The sequence below is a fragment of the Gobio gobio genome (genome assembly GCF_949357685.1).
Source record: "Gobio gobio genome assembly, chromosome: 8".
Classification (NCBI taxonomy): domain Eukaryota; kingdom Metazoa; phylum Chordata; class Actinopteri; order Cypriniformes; family Gobionidae; genus Gobio; species Gobio gobio.
In genome coordinates, this window is record NC_137114.1 from 11,278,980 (window position 1) to 11,297,524 (window position 18,545).

Consider the following 18,545-nt stretch of genomic DNA (forward strand, 5'->3'; position numbering starts at 1 on the left):
ATTTGATCAGATGCAGACATAATATTTGTTTGAGATACTTAATAATTAAAAAAAATACTTTATTTGCTTATAATATAGACTGTAATCTGTAAAAAGTTGTTTTTTTTTTTTAATCAAAGGACAATATTAGTAGACTGGGTAAACCCAGCCTGATCTGCCGGCGATTTGATTTCGCTTATCCACCTGGCGCGCTATTGGCGGGTTCAACACGATGACGCATAGAGAAGTGATGGATCGATGCCTGTTGATCACGCCTCTTGTGGTCTGATTTGTTGAAGGACTTTCCAGTTGCGTACAGTCATTTGGATTATGCTCGTTGATCACGCCTCTTGTGCAGTGGAAAATACAGAGCAGACTCCCCCAGACCAATGTTCAATCTTAAATTGAGCTTGGTCTGGTGATAGCCAGACAACAATATTTGCACATTTTTGGATGGATTTTTGGATTTTCAGAGGCATGTCTCATGTCTATTATGAGGGCATGTTTACTTTTCAGCCAAAAAACGCTGAATAAATCCATAAAATTAATTTGTATTCTTTATTTATGCCGGTTGTAATTCAATAACTGAGACTGTAGCCACTATAGTGTCTGCAAAACTCATAAGTAGATATGAAATATTTGTATTATCAAATGGATCATGGGGGAAAAACAAATGCACAAAAAGTGACATTTTTGCCACCACATTTTTAAATGTCTGGGATTAATTTGTCACTTGTGGAGGGGCAACATGGCGACCCGCATTCGAACCCCTCACCCGTATGTATTTTCAATGGCATATTATAAACTTACGAGAATACTTTATTACTTGAAAGAAGTAAATATACGTTAATGAGCACATATATTTTTGAAAGAACTAAGTGTTTTTAGCTAAGAATAAACTAAAAAAGTTACACAGTGTAGCTTTAATGTCTGACCCTATAAAGTCTTGGTGTTCTTTCTGTTATTCATTGTGTGTTCTCATAGGCCTTTCGATTCGAAGAACCCCTTCTTGGCACCAGTCACTGTGAACCGCAAGCTCAATAAGGGCGGTGAGAGACATCTAATGCACCTGGAGCTGGATATCACAGGCTCAAAAATCAGGTACTGTGTGAACTTATAGTGTGTTCTTCAGCATGAGCTTTGTGGCCTATTCTAAAACAGCAGGAACCGAGCTTAACCTTTAAACATTATGAAAGAAACAGCCGTTAACCCTAACCCAGCCAGTGCATGGGCCAAAGAGGCTATGATCAATGATTTGTGTTTGTGCAGGCAGTCCTGAGCTGATGTATTCATATCTAATATGTAATAAAGTGGAGGAAATACAACACGTGTTGTATTGGCCGCTTGGTCTCAATAAAAGCTGTTTTTGGACTAATGAGAGAGATTTGAGTTCTGAAACTTACATTATGTTTTCATAGCACCATGACCTCTTATATTTCAAAAGATCAGGGAAAATTAGATTTCTCAATTTATCACCCCTTTAATACTAGTAATAATTAACTGCGCTACATTCTTGTGTGTATTTATATGCATATAATATATGTTACAGAGAATAAAGGCATAGTCCATTCTTCTTTTAATGAGTTTCAATCATTGACTTCTGTTTATGTGACCTCCAATGTGTCATCGCATTCATGATCAGAAGTATCAATGTATCAGTGCTGTTATTTGAATGAAGTATATTGGAGTATAAATGGAGTATGAAATTGAGTATGCACACTTAAATGTGTCCAATGGATGGAAATCAGTTGTAAGGCATTTCTCTCATGAATAAGGTTGGAGAATTAATAATGTATTCGGTAACACACTTTGTACCCATCTAACACTAACATATCAATGTGTGACGTTGCTTCAACTTCTAAGAATCTAAATAAGATGAGTTACCCCTTAATAGTCCATATAATTTGTGATCTCATTGGGTAAATCTGGGTAAATATCTATAAAAAAAAAAGTGTAGTTTCATAACTCTTTAAAGGATTAGCTCACCCAAAATTTTAATTTTGTCATTAATTCCTCACCCTCATGACGGTCCAAATCTCGCTCGCACGGAAGAGAAAAAAGGGTTGTTATTTTTGTTTTTTGCATACAAAAAGTAGTCTTGTAACTTCATAACATTAAGTTTGAACCACTGGAGTCACATGGACTATTTTAACAATGTCTTGACTGCCTTTCTGGACCTTGAAAGTGTTTATTAATTTGCTGTCTATGGAGGGGTCAGAGACCTCTCGGATTTCATCCAAAATATCTTCATTTGTGTTCTGAAGATGAACGAAGGTCTTACGGGGTTGGAACAACATGAGGGTGAGGAATCAAGGACAGAATTTACATTTTTGGGTGAACTAACCCTTTTAATGCATAACCATGAATAGGTAAGCAGGTAGTTGCCGTTAAATATATTTGTCGCTGACATTGTGATTTAACATGCATTAACATTTATAATACATAATTATAAATGGATATGATGCATTACAATGTGAGAACCTTTATAAATAACATACAAGTAATCAAATGCCATATAAATAAAATATATTCACCATTAGCAAATATTTGTTCTTTTGGACCTTTGGTGTAATTTCTTTGAAAAGATAATGCAGATTGTCCATTCGCTTGATAATCAGTGTGTACGAGGGTAACTAGCTGATTCACAAAGTCTGAGTATAAATGAGTATTTTGTTTTTCATTTTAAGTGGAGCCTTTTTATTAATGGCAAAATGAGTTTTAAACTGCTTACTGATTGCTCATTTTAAAATGTCCATGTAGATATGAATCAGGAGACCATGTTGCTGTGTATCCCATCAATGACACGGCCATAGTGAACAGGATTGGTGATATCCTTGGTGTGGACCTTGACACGGTTATCTCCCTCAACAACCTTGATGGTATGGCATTAACCTTAAAAAGTTCAACTTGAACAGTTCATTCATGTCTGTCCAGTTGTCAACATTACTAAAGCTGTGAAATATGTGTGTGTGTGTGTGTGTGTGTGTGTGTGTAATTCTGTTTTTCAGAGGAATCAAATAAGAAGCATCCATTCCCCTGCCCCACCACGTATCGCACCGCCCTGACTCACTATCTGGACATCACGAATACTCCACGCACAAACGTTCTTTATGAACTGGCACAATATGCCACTGACCCCAAAGAGCAGGAGAACATGCGTAAAATGGCCTCCTCCTCACCCGAGGGCAAAGTAAGCATCACTGTCACTAGAGCCAAATTCACACCAAGAGCGAATCCCTATTAAAAATAAAATGGCTTACAATTCACCAGACAATAAACACTTTACTCGCTTGCAAGCCATGATATATCAGATATATCAGTTTTACGTCAGTCGTTTATGAACATAACTGTACAGCTGTTGCAAAAGTGGTGCAAGCTTCACTAGCATTTGGGGATATTGCATAATATACCACTGCTGAATCGAAATGGCAAAATGCGCATTCATTCTAAAAACACCATGTGCAAATAGCATGCCTTGTTTGCTTTTTACAGAGCTCGCTCTTCTCCCTTTACCCATCACACATCACATCAGAAAGACATTTACTTTCAATAAAGAAAATGTTCTAAAAATGGAAATAAAACAAATAAAACAAAATGTTTAATAATAATAAAAGCATTTTTTGGGTAGTGTTAGGGGTCGGTGTAGGGAGCCTTTTATTGTCATCCATTTAATAATTTTAATAAATATAATCATTTACACTGTTATTATTGCATCTTGTTAATGTACAACAAAACTGAGGTGCAAATAGTATGTATCTGTCAAAATAAAGCATAAAATGCATGTAATTACTATTTACACATATTGCAAAGAACTGCTACTTTCATATGGTGTAATTAGCATCTATCACTATAAACACATTTACTGAATAAATCCCTCGATGCGCAACAAAAATCTCACATGACTTTGCCTCAACAGAGGACATGATTGAATAAATCGGGGGAGACGCATGTTGAAGATTAGCAGATACACTGAAAAAAACTATTAGTAAAATTTACTACATTTTTCTTTTGCAAGTTTTTGCACTAAATGTCACATATGGAATTAAGTAAACTCTAGTTAAAGTCCTCATGAAATCTAAATTTACACACATTACAGGTCTTGGGGTGAACAATTAATCTGTGCAAATATGACACTATTTGTTTGCCGTTGAAATCTTTAATCAAAATCTGAAAAGTAACTTCCGGTCTGGAATGGCGTTCCCTTTCTGATGACGGCAGTTTGACGGCCACTCCCCTCCAACCGTTAGTCTGCTATGAGCGAGAGATGGAGAGGAGGAGCGCTGAAGTAAAACTCTGCCTTCTATTCAATATTTAGTTTCACTTGGAAATACATCAAAGCACTGAAATAAAATCAGTTGCAACTTCCGGTTCACTGGGACTTTAACTAAGTTAAAATCAACAAAGAAAATAAGTAATTTCAACTTGGCCATTAATTTCTACTTAACTAGTTGAAGTTTCCTTTGCAATACTTTTATGATGATGATACACAGGGCAACTTTTTGAACAATGTAACTAGGCAATGTTGCCGTCAATGTTCAGAATATTAATGCTTTTGATCCGATTTAACTGTAGTATAAAAGGTAATTATAATGTGAATGCTTGGCTAAAGAGATGCATCTTTAATCTAGTTTTAAACTGGGACAGAGAGTCTGAACCTTTAACAATATCAGGAAGACTATTCCAGAGGTTAGGAGCTAAATGTGAAAAAGCCCTCCCTCCTTTAGTGGACTTAGATATCCTAGGAATGACCAGAAGCCTTGAGTTTAGTGATCTTAGAGCGCGATGGATTGTAGGGCGATAGAAGATCCGTTAGATACACTGGAGCTAAACCATTTAGGGCTTTATAGGTCAGTAGCAATAGTTTGTAATTGATACGGAACTTCACAGGTAACCAGTGTAGAGATGATAAAATTGGTGTTATATGATCATAATTTCTTGACCTAGTAAGAACTCTAGCAGCTGCGTTTTGGACTAACTGTAGCTTGTTTATTGATGATGCAGGACAACCAGCTAATAAAGCATTACAGTAATCTAGTCTCGAGGTCATGAATGCATGAACTAACTTTTCTGCATCAGAAATAGATAGCATGTTACGTAGCTTGGCAATGTTTCTAAGGTGGAAAAATGCCGTTCTTGTAACATATGAAATATAATTTTTGAAAGACAAGTTGCGGTCTAATATAACACCCAGGTCTTTTACTGTATCGGATAAAGTGACAGGACATCCTTCCAAGTTAAAGTTGTATTGTGAGAGGTTTTGTGGGCAGTTTTTTGGACGTAATACCTCCGTTTTATCTGAATTTAATAGCAGAAAATTACACATCATCCAGTATTTAATATCATCAACACACGCTGTCCGTTTAGATAATTTTGCGTTTTCATCTGGTCGTGATGAAATATATAATTGAGTGTCATCAGCATAACAGTGGAAATTAATTCCATGTTTTCTTATAATAATTACTTAAAAACATCTAAGTAAATAATGCGGTAAATATTGTGTTGACACCACATCTACGTAATAGCAGTAACGCAACACCTGAACACAGACACCTCAATAACACAATGACGGTAACATTCGATGGGTCGTTTTTGAGTATGATTGTCTCATTTTCAGTAGAAAATGAATCCAAATGTCACAACATGGCAAGTTACTAAACCTAACAACAAAAGCAGTGATAAAACCGTGTCAATAGAGCTGGAAAACTGCAAAAATCAACCTTATTAATTATTCAAGCCCAGTGCATGATGGGAAAACCAGTATCAGAAAAGTTGAGTCGTTTTACTTAATTTTATAACGTTAATATTTAGCTTGAATTGGGTACAAATATAGAATTTACTTAGTTTTTTAAATTCTTGCCTGAACTAACTTTTTTCATGTAGAAATGACATTAGATTTTTCTGTAGTATTTACTTGACCACAGAATCACTTTCATCAGTGTAGGCTGTTGATTCATTAAGTGATGGACAGTTGTCTCACCAATTCCGTTTATTCAGCGTATCGAAGACGCGTACTGTGTTTTGTTCGAGGCAAATTCAGGGTGGGCGAGATTGTCATGATGTTGTTGTGCAATAGCTATCAGTATTTGTGACATTGTCTTTGTCTTATTACAGGCGCTGTACCAGAGCTGGGTGCTGGACTCGTGTAGGAATATTTTGGCTATTCTTGAGGATTTGCCATCTTTGCGGCCACCCATTGATCACCTCTGTGAGCTCCTGCCACGACTGCAGGCCCGCTACTACTCCATTTCATCATCTTCCAAGGTCAGCTCTTTTTACTTAACGTCAAAGATGGAATGTTTTACTTTTTGTATTTGTGTTTGCATTAACATAGAAATGGTCATATTTAACTTGTGGGTTAGATTTCACTTGTTGAGCTTCAGTATTGATTACTTTGCTCTTACTCACGTATCAATCTGATGGTTTGATGCAAACTGGTATTAAATTCAATAAAAACTGGAAAATAATAGGTTTTAAAACTTTTGACTGGAGAGTATATTTAAGGGGACCTATTTGATGTAGTTTTGGGCTCTACCAGAATAGGATTTCCTGCTTGAATGTTCAAAAACACATATTATTTTCCATATTCTCCATTGGTGCAGCACCTCTGTTCCCCGTCTGTCAGCAACGCTCTGTTTAGTTCCTGTTTGAAGCCCCTCCTTCTGTAAAGCACAATGTGTTCTGATTGGTCGGCTGGATCAGTGGCTATGTTTACATGCACAACTTTTGTTTCAATCGGACTGAATTAATTCCGATTGATGAATCTGAATGTAGTGTTTACATGAACACCAAGCAAAGTGAATGGGGTTGATATGCTTCACAAGACAAGCTTCAAGTCGGAATCGGTTTATTTGACATGCGCACACTGCACAAATATGCCAAGTTTCCAGCTGTTTGCACAAAATAACTATTCTCCTATATTGGTTCTGTATTTTGTTTTAAACAGCAGATTTAATATTTATCCATTTCTGGTCATAATTTGGAGACACTGAGCATATGAACCGTTTTGCCGTGCTGCTAATATTTATCACGCAGTAAAAAAAAAAAAAAGAGAAATGAGAATCGAAAACAAGTACTGGTGGGATGTTTATTACTTTATTACGTCATACGCCATTTGTACGTCATTGCACATGGGAAGTCCTTTCAGTTTCGCTTTTCAATCCAAACAAGTGTTTACATCTCCTCTTGATCGGATTAGAAAAGGAATATCCCACCCCTTTCAATCCCATTGAAATTTCATTCGGATCGAGCTCCATCGGATTGATTAATGTGTTTACATGAAGGCTTTTCAGTCCGATTGAGTGATCAATCCGATTACTAATGGATTATTTGGTTGCATGTAAACATAGCCACTGTGTTGTGATTGGTCAAACGGTCTGCCCACCCCTTTATTCTGCATATGCAGCTTTTTAAATGAGGAACAATGTGACGTGTTCATTCCAAGAAGAAAACTCAAGACTACAATGGAGGCGTTTCAGGGAGTTCAGAAACACTGACACTGATCGAGAGAATAACTCCTGCTGGAGGGACTTTTTCATGCTCAAACAGCAACATTACACACTAAAGAAAGATTAAAATGGAGGCATTATAGAACTCCTTTAGCAGAAAACCTTGCTCCAAGACTCAAAATTACTCCTTTTAAACATTACATCAAACTAGATTTTTACATTTTATAAGTAAGTGCAGTGCTCGCTTGTGCAAAATCCACCACCACAATACTCTGAGTGGTTGCCAGAACTTGGTAAATGGTAATATTTGGGTTAATGGTATATATCGTAACACCAGAGAAGACAGCAGAAAAATTAGGGAACACATTTGCATAATGCCAGCCTATGGTCTTCATTGGCTGCCCGCAGACAACATCTACTTTGACCCTCAAACACTGTAGTTGCAGCTGAGACTGGAAGAGTTTCGTTCGCAGTGTCGAAATGTCGAGAAGACACTGTTTTCAGAGCTGCAAATTCACTTTGCTGCACTTCAAAAGGATGAGGACTTGTGCTGGAATTGATACGGAATCAACGCCATCGTTCATATCACTGTGATTCAGATATGGTAATGGCCATTTTGTTTACGACACATGGACTAATCACAACAGACTGACCAATTAGAGCAGAGCAGGCTTTCAGAAAGGCAGGGTTTAGAGAGACTGAATCAAACAAACAAACCATTTTCACACTCTTTGAGAAATGAGGTGATGTGCAATGTATATTATGAGAAAATGTTTTTTGACCTTGGATGCATTTTAACCTACTGTAGGAGACCTTTAGAATTGCACAATTGGGCACTTTAAAATTAAATAATTTGCTTTGTTGTGTGTCTTTAAATGTTTCCTGCATGTGACAGGTTCACCCCAACAGCATCCACATCTGTGCTGTAGTGGTGGAGTATGAGACTAAGACTGGCCGTGTCAATAAAGGAGTTGCCACTAACTGGCTGAAGAACAAAATGCCCACCGACAACGGACACAAGGCTACAGTGCCCATGTACATCCGCAAATCTCAGTTCCGCCTGCCCTTCAAGTCCACAAACCCAGTTATAATGATCGGACCTGGGACCGGTATCGCACCCTTCATTGGCTTTGTTCAGGAGCGTGGCTGGCTCAAAGAACAAGGTAGGAGACGCGAGCAGGTCATGGAGTTCTGGTGTTGTGTGCTTATTACAAGCAGAGGAGGCAATAATAATCTCATAAATTAAGTAATGGCATTTAATTGAATCAATTGAATTACTATGTGCATAAATCAGACGTATATATAATGTAAAGCATGTTGTTGTTTGTTTATTAAAGAGCTTATCATTGGCCAGCTCCTGCGTCAGCATCACACGCATACGTTGTGGTGCTCACGTGAACAGCGCCAGCCAATGGTAAGCTGGCGTTCTGCTGTTGAACTCGGAAGTGTAGGAGAATGACAGACAGGACTAATTTAACAATGTCTTTACTGCCTTTCTCACTTATTGGTTACACTTGTACTCATTGGTGGTCAAATGTGACCACACATCTTAACTATTTTTCAATTAAATAAATGTTCTATATTTTAGCTTAATAATATTTATTGAATATTTTGAGATCTTTTGGTACTAAATAGGCCTATTATTTGTGCAATAATTATGGTCCTTTAATGACCATTTAATGAATTCAATAAAAATAAATACTTCTAATAATATACTTGTTCTTATTTATATTACAATTAGTGTAGTAATTAATGTTAAAAAGGAGAAATCCAATGCAAATTAGAGTCATTATGTGTCTGGAAAAATAATTTTCATTTGTAATGCCATGGTTTACCCACTATAGGTGTCTGTATGGCTCTTTAATAAATATACATGTATCTAGTCTAGTTGCTCAAAAAAAGTATTGCAGATCATAACTGCTTACTTATTTTTAGGTTTTGCATTTGAATACATTTAGACATGATCAAACACTAGATTTCTTTAAATGTGAAATTTTAAAACATTAATAACTTGCATCCTAATATTTTTAATGATACTTATACAAGCACCCACGAGTGAATATTAATGAATGTGAGCAAATATAATTTAAAATAGTTTGAAAAAGTGCTAAAAAGGCAAACTTACTTTTCCTTATATGTACAGTAGGCTATATACATATGAATTGATACTGAATCAAGATCGAAATAAATCGATATTTGTACCAATCACCAACCCCAAATACCCCCGCCCGCCCACCACCACAAATTGGTTTCTAATCTGTGGGAAACACTGCAGGACTATTTTAACAATGTCTTTACTGCCTTTCTGGGCCTTGAAAGTGTTCATTAAAAAGCTGTCTATGGAGGGGGCAGATCAAAAATATCTTCATTTGTGTTCTGAAGATGAATGAAGGTCTTACAGGTTTGGACTGACATGAGGGTGAGGAATTCATGACAGAATTTTCATTTTAGGGTGAACTAACCCTTTAATAACACAAAATAAGCCTCAGGCTGAAGGAAAGGCACACTCACACCTGTACAGTAGAGGGCGCAGCTCAAACAAACCTTTCAGCTGTGCTGCCATTCTGGATTGCAGGTGATGAAAGTTTAAAAAAGAATCACATTTTAGTCTAAAACTACAATAACCATCATGTTCACACAGCACACACAATGCCTCTGCACTTACTCAGCATTTCTCTCAACATGGGGACAGGAGAGCTTTCAGTCAATAAATGGGAATACATGCATTACTTATTTGAAAAAGTAACTCAGGGTATATTTACACGACACCGGTTTCAACTGAAAACTTTATGCGTTTTGGCCTTTCATTTACACGACAACAGAGTTTTGGGGGCCTGAAAACGGGTTACAAAGTGCAAGGTTTTGAAAACGATACCATCTCCATGTAGTGCAGATTACGATTCACACATGCATATTATGTGTTGGTTCTTTTTCGCAGATTCGTGTGAGAACGGGGATCGTTTTGACAACATTTTCTGTTTTTAGTACATTGTCATGTTAACATACCCTCAGATATTTTTTTACACATTTAAAAGAAATGTTACGTTATTAGTTACTTGAAAAAAAGTAATCTAATTGTGTTATTTGCTATGCATTACCCACAACAGTGATTGGGACTATTAGGATCTTGCATGTATCAGGATCTGCATTGCACATGTGCACATGCCTACTTTTGTACCCATCAATTAATATCTTGATTACCCATTTGTAGGTAAGGACGTTGGAGAGACAGTGTTGTACTTTGGCTGTCGTCACAAGAATGAGGACTTTCTGTACCAAGAGGAGCTTGAGGAGTTTGAAAAGAAGGGTGTTCTGACGACACTCAATGTAGCTTTTTCCAGAGACCAGGCACAGAAGGTACAGTATCACACACACATCTCCAGTTGAATTCAGATGGTAGTTATTTTAGCCCACAAGCAACTACACTATATTGCCAAAAGTATTGGGACACCCTCCAAATCATTGAGTTCAGGTGTTCAATCACTTCTATGGCCACAGGTGTATAAATCAAGCACTAGACCTGCAGACGCTTCTACAAACATTAGTGAAGAATGTGTCTCTCTCAGGAGCTCAGAGAACTGAGAGCTGTGGTGCAGTGATCGGGTTGCCGCCTGTGCAATAAGTCCATTCGTGAAATTTCCTCAATACTAAATATTCCACACTCAACTGTTAGTGGTGTTCTAACAAAGTGGAAGCAATTGGGAAAAGGCAGTAACTCAGCCATGAAGTGGTAGGCCATGTAAAATCACAGAGCGGGGTCAGCGCATGCTGAGGAGCACAGTGCGCAAAAATTGACCAACTTTCTGCAGAGTCAACAGCTACAGACCTCCAAACTTCATGTGGCCTTCAGATGAGCTCAAGAACAGTGCGTAGAGAGCTTCCAATGGACGAGTCTGGGTTTGGCGGTTGCCAGGAGAACGGGACTTGCCTGACTGCATTGTGCCAAGTGTAAAGTTTGGTGGAGGGGGATTATGGTGTGGGGTTGTTTTTCAGGGGTTGGGCTTGGCCCCTTAGTTTCAGTGAAAGGAACTCTTAATGCTTCAGCATACCAAGACATTTTGAACAATTTCATGCTCCCAACTTTGGGGGAACAGTTTGGGGACGACCCCTTCCTGCTCACACATGACTGCGCACCAGTGCAAGCGTCGCTCCATAAAGACATGGATGATGAGTTTGGTGTGGAGGAACTTGACTGGCCTGCACAGAGTCCTGACCTCAACCCGATTGAACACCTTTGGGGTGAATTAGAGAGGAGACTGAGAGCCAGGCCTTCTCGTCCAACATCTGTGTCTGACCTTACAAATGCGCTTCTAGAAGAATAGTCAAAAATTCCCATAAACTCACTCCTAAACCTTGCGGAAAGCCTTCCCAGAAGAGATGAAGCTGTTAGAGCTGCAAAGGCTGGGCCAACTCCATATTAAACCCGACGGATTAAGAATGGGATGTCATTAAAGTTCATGTGCATATAAAGGCAGGCGTCCCAAAACTTTTGGCAATATTGTATACGTCTCCCAAAAAACTTTGGTAATATTTCTTGTAATTGCGAAAAGAGAAACTGCACTTCCTCTCAGTACCCATCTCAAAAAATAAAAACCATGGCATTAATGAATCTATGAATGAATGGAAGGAAAAGTGAAGCTATGTTGACTGTGATGATCAATTGTTTAAACATTCTCTGCATTTCTTGCTTTATTTGTATTTTCACCCAGGTGTATGTACAACATCTCCTGAAGGACAAGAGGGAGACTGTTTGGAAACTAATTCACACAGACAATGCCCACATCTACATCTGCGGGTGCGTACATTTCAGAACTAGTTGGAAAAATCAAAAACATGTTGAGACCTCATGAGACAGAGGCCTTCCTGAAACTCTTCTAATGTTACCCATGATTCTCCTCCCGCAGAGATGCCCGAAACATGGCGCGGGACGTGCAGAACGCCTTCTATGAGATCGCAGAGGAGCTGGGCGGAATGAGCCGCACTCAAGCTGTAGATTACATCAAGAAACTGATGACTAAAGGACGCTATTCGCAGGACGTCTGGAGTTAAACCACCTTTCAGCTCGCGACATTCCCCATCTCTACATTCCTGATGTTGTGATTTTTATAAGGAAGAGTTTAAATGTGTTTGCTATTATCATTCTACGAAAACACTGACACACATTCCCTTCATTCTAAAGTGAATGACGTAAAAAAAAAAAAAAAAAGTAAAAGACTCCGTCAAATCACGATTTTAACATACTAATCAAACACGTTATGCATGGAACTTTATAATCAAATACGTGGTATGGGTTGTAAAGCATGAAGAAACTAACTCACTGAAAACCGATTCTTCATGGAGTATGATGATGAGCCGTTGACTGATGTTCAATGGTTTTCTTGTTAATTTCTGAAATCTTTTTGGAAACCTTCAAAGGTCATAAACAGTGCAAACATGCGGTTGTACTGTGAATGTGGATCACGTTTCTCCTTTGTAGTTCTCTAGATATTTCTTTTCTTTGTCTTTAATTATGGCTGAATATGAATGTAACCATTTCAAACCGATTTCATTTTTCCTTTAGGTGCTCAGAAATACCTTGCTCTATTCTTTTCTCATAATTTCCCTGATAGCGACTATACTAGTTGAAACAGACTTACCCGTTGTATCTCTAAGAGTGTGTGTGTGTGTATATAATGCCGAGACACAGACAAGGGAACAAATGCTGGTCTGGAGAACTGATTTGAAAAAGCTCTTGTGCCTTATTTACTGTGTAGTCTGAATTTTCATTAGTGGAACTGGAAGATCGGCATTGCTGCAGAAAAGTTTCCTATTTTGGGAGATGATAGAATTATATAAAGTAGTAGTTGTTGTTGTTGTTTGTTGGGACATCATCAAGTTTTATATGCAACTATTGTTTCCAAGTACATTACAACTATTTAGGCATATCTTTTTAATGATTAAATTTAGATTTAACATCACCTTTGTCCTTAACCAGTTTTTGTTCACTTTTACCCATGTGATCTGATGCTCTACATGTAAGGACAGTTTTGTTGCTGATGATCCTAGTGGCAGTTTGCCTCTTATAAAGGACCAGTGAAAAGTTCGGACTCCTACACAGGGTGTGAATTACACAATGGCCTTCAGGGGGGTCAGAGAGAGAGTGTGTGTGTGTGTCTATATATATATATACACAGTGGGGAGAACAAGTATTTGATACACTGCCGATTTTGCAGGTTGCCCGCTTACAAAGCATGTAGAAGTCTGTAATTTTTATCATAGGTGTACTCTTCAACTGTGAGAGAAGGAATCTAAAACAAAAACAAAAATTTAAGTAATTAATTTGCATTTTCTTGCATGACATAAGTATTTGATACATCAGAAAAGCAGAAATTAATATTTGTTACAGAAACCTTTGTTTGCAATTACAGAGATCATGCGTTTCCTGTAGTTCTTGAGCAGGTTTGCACACACTGCAGGAGATTTTGGCCCACTCCTCCACACACACCTTCTCCAGATCCTTCAGGTTTTTGGCTGTCGCTGGGCAATACAGACTTTCAGCTCCCTCCAAAGATTTTCTATTGGGTTCAGGTCTGGAGACTGGCTAGGCCACTCCAGGACCTTGAGATGTTTCTTACGGAGCCACTCCTTAGTTCTGGCTGAGTGTTTCGGGTCATTGTCATGCTGGAAGACCCAGCCTCGACCCATCTTCAATGCTCTAACTGAGGGAAGGAGGTTGTTGGCCAAGATCTCGCGATACATGGCCCCATCCATCCTCCCCTCAATACGGTGCAGTCGTCCTGTCCCCTTTGCAGAAAATCATCCCCAGAGAATGATGTTTCCACCTCCATGCTTCACGGTTGGGATGGTGTTCTTGGGGTTGTACTCATCCTTCTTCTTCCTCCAAACACGGCGAGTGGAGTTTAGACCAAAAAGTTCTATTTTGGTCTCATCTGACCACATGACCTTCTCCCATTCCTCTTCTGGATCATCCAGATGGTCATTGGCAAACTTCAGACGGGCACTGCAGGATTTGAATCCATGATGGCGTAGTGTGTTACTAATGGTTTTCTTTGAGACTGTGGTCCCAGCTCTCTTCAGGTCATTGACCAGGTCCTGCTGTGTAGTTCTGGACTGATCCCTCACCTCCCTCACGATCATTGATGCCCCCTGATGTAAGATCTTGCCCCAGACCGAGGGAGATTGACCGTCATCTTGAACTTCTTCCATTTTCTAATTATTGCACCAACAGTTGTTGCCTTCTCACCAAGCTGCTTGCCTATAGTCCTGTAGCCCATCCCAGCCTTCTGCAGGTCTACAATTTTATCCCTGATGTCCTTACACAGCTCTCTGGTCTTGGCCATTGTGGAGAGGTTGGAGTCTGTTTGATTGAGTGTGTGGACAGGTGTCTTTTATACAGGTAACGAGTTCAAACAGGTGCAGTTGATACAGGTAATGAGTGGAGAACAGGAGGGCTTCTAAAAGAAAAACTAACAGGTCTGTGAGAGCCGGAATTCTTACTGGTTGGTAGGTGATCAAATACTTATGTCATGCAATAAAATGCAAATTAATTACTTAAAAATCATACAATGTGATTTTCTGGATTTTTGTTTTAGATTCCTTCTCTCACAGTTGAAGAGTATGATCAAACTTACAAACCTCTACATGCTTTGTAAGTAGGAAAACCTGCAAAATCGGCAGTGTATCAAATACTTGTTTTCCCCACTGTATGTATAGCATGATTCTTAATTGAGAATTAAAAAAAATTGTTTCAAACCGAGATCATGATTCTGAACAGACAACTAAACAAAATAGCATGAATTTTACTAGAGCCTCTGACAAAATATGAATTGCTGCAGCCTATTTAAAAGGGTTAAAAAAATTGTATTGGTTTGAATGAATGATTCATAAAAATTTACTTTTACTTCACAGTTGTTACTTTCAAAAGGTGATTTGCTTTAATTTTATCGCTATAGATATCAGTGTTTATATCCGAACTATAAACTTTCATCCTGGTACTTCTGTGATCATTTGAATATTTGGAACACAGAAATAATGATCCTGTGTGGCTATATTAGTAACTTTCACGCGCAGCAAACAGTTTGCTTCATACATTGTTTAACAGCATTAAAAAGGGCAAATATCATTCAACTGAAGGGTGTATATGCATTTGAAACTAATTATGAAAAGCATGTCCATGAATGAGCGTGGTTTAATTATAGCTTATTTAAGGAATAGTTCACCCAAAAATGACAATTCTGTCATCATTTACTCTCCCTCAAGTTGTTCCCAACCCGTATGAATTTCTACTAAAAATACTATGGAAGTCATTGGGGACCATTAACTGTCTGGTTGCCAACATTCTACAAAATACCTTCTTTTGTGTTCAGCAGAAGATAGAACTTCAAATAGATTTGGAACAAATTGAGGGTGAGTAAATTATATCAGAATTTTAATTTTTGGGTGAACCAGCCCTTTAATTCAATAGCTCAGGTAAAGTTAATGGTATGACCCATTTCAGGGGTGGCCAAAATTATAATTTAAAAACAGAGCTAGAAATCTATTCATATTTATAGGTTATGGGTAGACAACTTTCTTTAAAACTGATATATTCACAGATACTTGAACACACACAGTTATATGCTCAGTGTTCCTCTGTCAAGCTTTTCTGAATGCTGGACTGAAGGAACTGCTGAAATCTGGGTTCTATGAGTATCCTCGATACCCTTGAATGGACTCCCACCCCTGAGGTCTCTCCTTCCCTATCGGCTTGTTAGACACTCTGGTCCTGACTAGTTCCTTGACCTTGACCCTTCCTCCTCCACTGGTTCCATCAGGCCTCCTAGCCCCACCTCCTTTGCGGCTTCCTCCATGAAGTGTATAGCTGCAGCCTGGAGATCTCCAAATGGGGGTGGGAACTCCAAAATGGGGTGTGGCCTCCTCCCATTGACAGACAGGCACATGACACGCATGCATGATCCCCCCCCACCCCACCCCCCAAACCAGTTCAGCACAAACTCCACCCCGCAGCCGATTCTAAAGATTTCATTGGTCATGTCAATCACAGTGCTGATTTCCTACACAATGCTGCAAAAAGCCCCTAAACCTACCCTACACCCTAACCTTGGCGGTGGGTATAAGCAGTTAATAAGATCATGCGATATAAGATCGCAGAGCCGGCCCGTCCATAACTACCCGACTGGACCTCATAGGACAATGGGACCTTTTTAGTTGCACCCAGCGTCATTGCCCCATCCTACCCTCCTAACCCTCACTTAGAACAAAGCAATACAGTAAAAGCCACGGTGGGATATCGTTGACCGGAGGTTCAAACTCCTTTTTTTTATTAAATGAATTAAACGTTTATTTTTAAATGTCTGTCGATGACAATAGGCTGAAGCCCGAGCCAATGGCGAAAGTCTTTGAGCGTGGACACCCCGCCTCCTTTCCATGTTTGGAGTTCACGCCCCATTTTGGAGATCTACAGCTATAGAGACAGAGCGTATTTAGGCCACGCCCACACCGGGGGGGAAAACAATCCAACGCTCTCCATTGACTTTGCATTGCGGGAGGCTGCCTCATTGTCATTTCGGACTTATAACAAAAAACAGAACAATGTCTAAAAGCTGATGTGTGACAAGGTGTACAGCAAACAAGCTAAAAAACACAGAAATAAGTTTTTATAAGCTGTCAACCCCAAAAAACGAGCGTTTAAGAAGATAAAAGTGGATACAGGCAATACAAAGTGACGCTTCAGCAGGATGAATGGGTACATTTTGGGATCCTGACACTCAGTATGTCTCAGTATGTGTATGCATGCAGTAAACATTTTGTCACTGTTAAGTCAAATATCCAAATGTCCGTTTTATATATATTTCCTGTCGTTGATTACATTCCCCTCTAGTCGCCGTAGTTATCAGTGTAATATGACCTGTGTAGCGCTCTGTCTCAATGGCCTGAATCGACTTTTTTGTCCTTAAACGCTCGTTTTTTTGGGTCAACAGCTTATAAAAACGTCTGGGGTTTTGCCTCTGGGTTTTGTTTAGCTTGTTTGCAGTTCACTTTGTCACATATCAGCTTTTATACATTGTTCAGTTTTTTGTAATAAGTCCGAAATGGCAAGGAGGCAGCCTCCCGCAATGCAAAGTCAATGGAGACGGTTTGATTGTTTTCCCCCCCGGTAGGCGTGGTCTTCAGATTATGACGCGTGTCGCTCTGTCTCTATACCTACTTGGATCCTTCTGGCTCCGCCTCCTCCACTGGTTCCATCCATAGACTGTAAAAAAAGATGGACGACGCACCTTCACTCTCTGCCATTGAAGTAAGTGAAGCCGCCAGTGTCCAAATGTGGCACTGACATCTTGGGTCTCGAGTGTGTGCAGTAGTGAGCGCGAAGTGGAGCCGCGATATCAAGACACACGCCCTGAACTTTTTGTGAAATAAACAGTTATGGAAATGTTGAAATTAAAGTTAAAGCTCCAAACTCCTCCCGAAAATATCAGTTGCTGCCTTCACTCAGAGAAGCTTTCAATAATAAAGTCACCAAGACCACAGACCAAGACAGGACGAGAGCGAGTCAAGACCAATTCCAGACCCAGAATTCATAGAGATCCACACAACCACCTGAGAAATGACTTATAACTTATAATAAATGACTTATAATGAATATAATTAGAATAAGACACTATATAGAGTTGTAATTAATCAAATGAAATCATAAACAACAAAATTCATCTTTGCGCTACAGAGGTGATACAGAAGATACATCTGAATATGTAAATTACAAATGCATAAATAATGTTGAGGATAATGTTTTTTTTATGTTTTTTAAATATTGAATGTTTGTTAACATAATATCATGTTTGCAGTCATGTTCAAACTTGTGAAACAGCTCTCTTGCTCTTGTGTTATTTGTTAATTATATCATGTTATAAATCCAGATCTCATACAGGAACTTTTTGCAACAATATCTTGAATTTTGCAAATCGAATTTAGAACAAAGTTATTCATTGCATCTGAAGCAGTAAGTTTTACATCCAATCACATTAATGATGTTAATAAATAAATCAGGCATTGCACCGGCAATTTAGTGCTTATCCCGTGTGGTCTTGAAACAAAATGTGGTTGAGACCGAGACAGACCAAG

The 18,545-nt window shown here is 38.8% G+C and overlaps 1 protein-coding gene across 3 annotated transcripts in view; it reads left to right on the top strand.

The window, feature by feature from the left end:
• Window positions 1-13,381, top strand: part of porb (P450 (cytochrome) oxidoreductase b) — a 68,564-nt gene extending 55,183 nt beyond the window's left edge. For all 3 annotated transcript variants that reach the window (XM_079823038.1, XM_079823039.1, XM_079823040.1), the window contains 8 exons: window positions 964-1,080; window positions 2,740-2,858; window positions 2,988-3,169; window positions 6,091-6,240; window positions 8,320-8,587; window positions 10,636-10,781; window positions 12,134-12,219; window positions 12,329-13,381. In XM_079823038.1, the coding sequence (XP_079679164.1) occupies window positions 964-1,080; window positions 2,740-2,858; window positions 2,988-3,169; window positions 6,091-6,240; window positions 8,320-8,587; window positions 10,636-10,781; window positions 12,134-12,219; window positions 12,329-12,473 (1,213 nt within the window). In that variant the 3' untranslated portion in view covers window positions 12,474-13,381. The remainder of the gene's footprint in view (window positions 1-963; window positions 1,081-2,739; window positions 2,859-2,987; window positions 3,170-6,090; window positions 6,241-8,319; window positions 8,588-10,635; window positions 10,782-12,133; window positions 12,220-12,328) is intronic.
• Window positions 13,382-18,545: the final 5,164 nt, after the last annotated feature.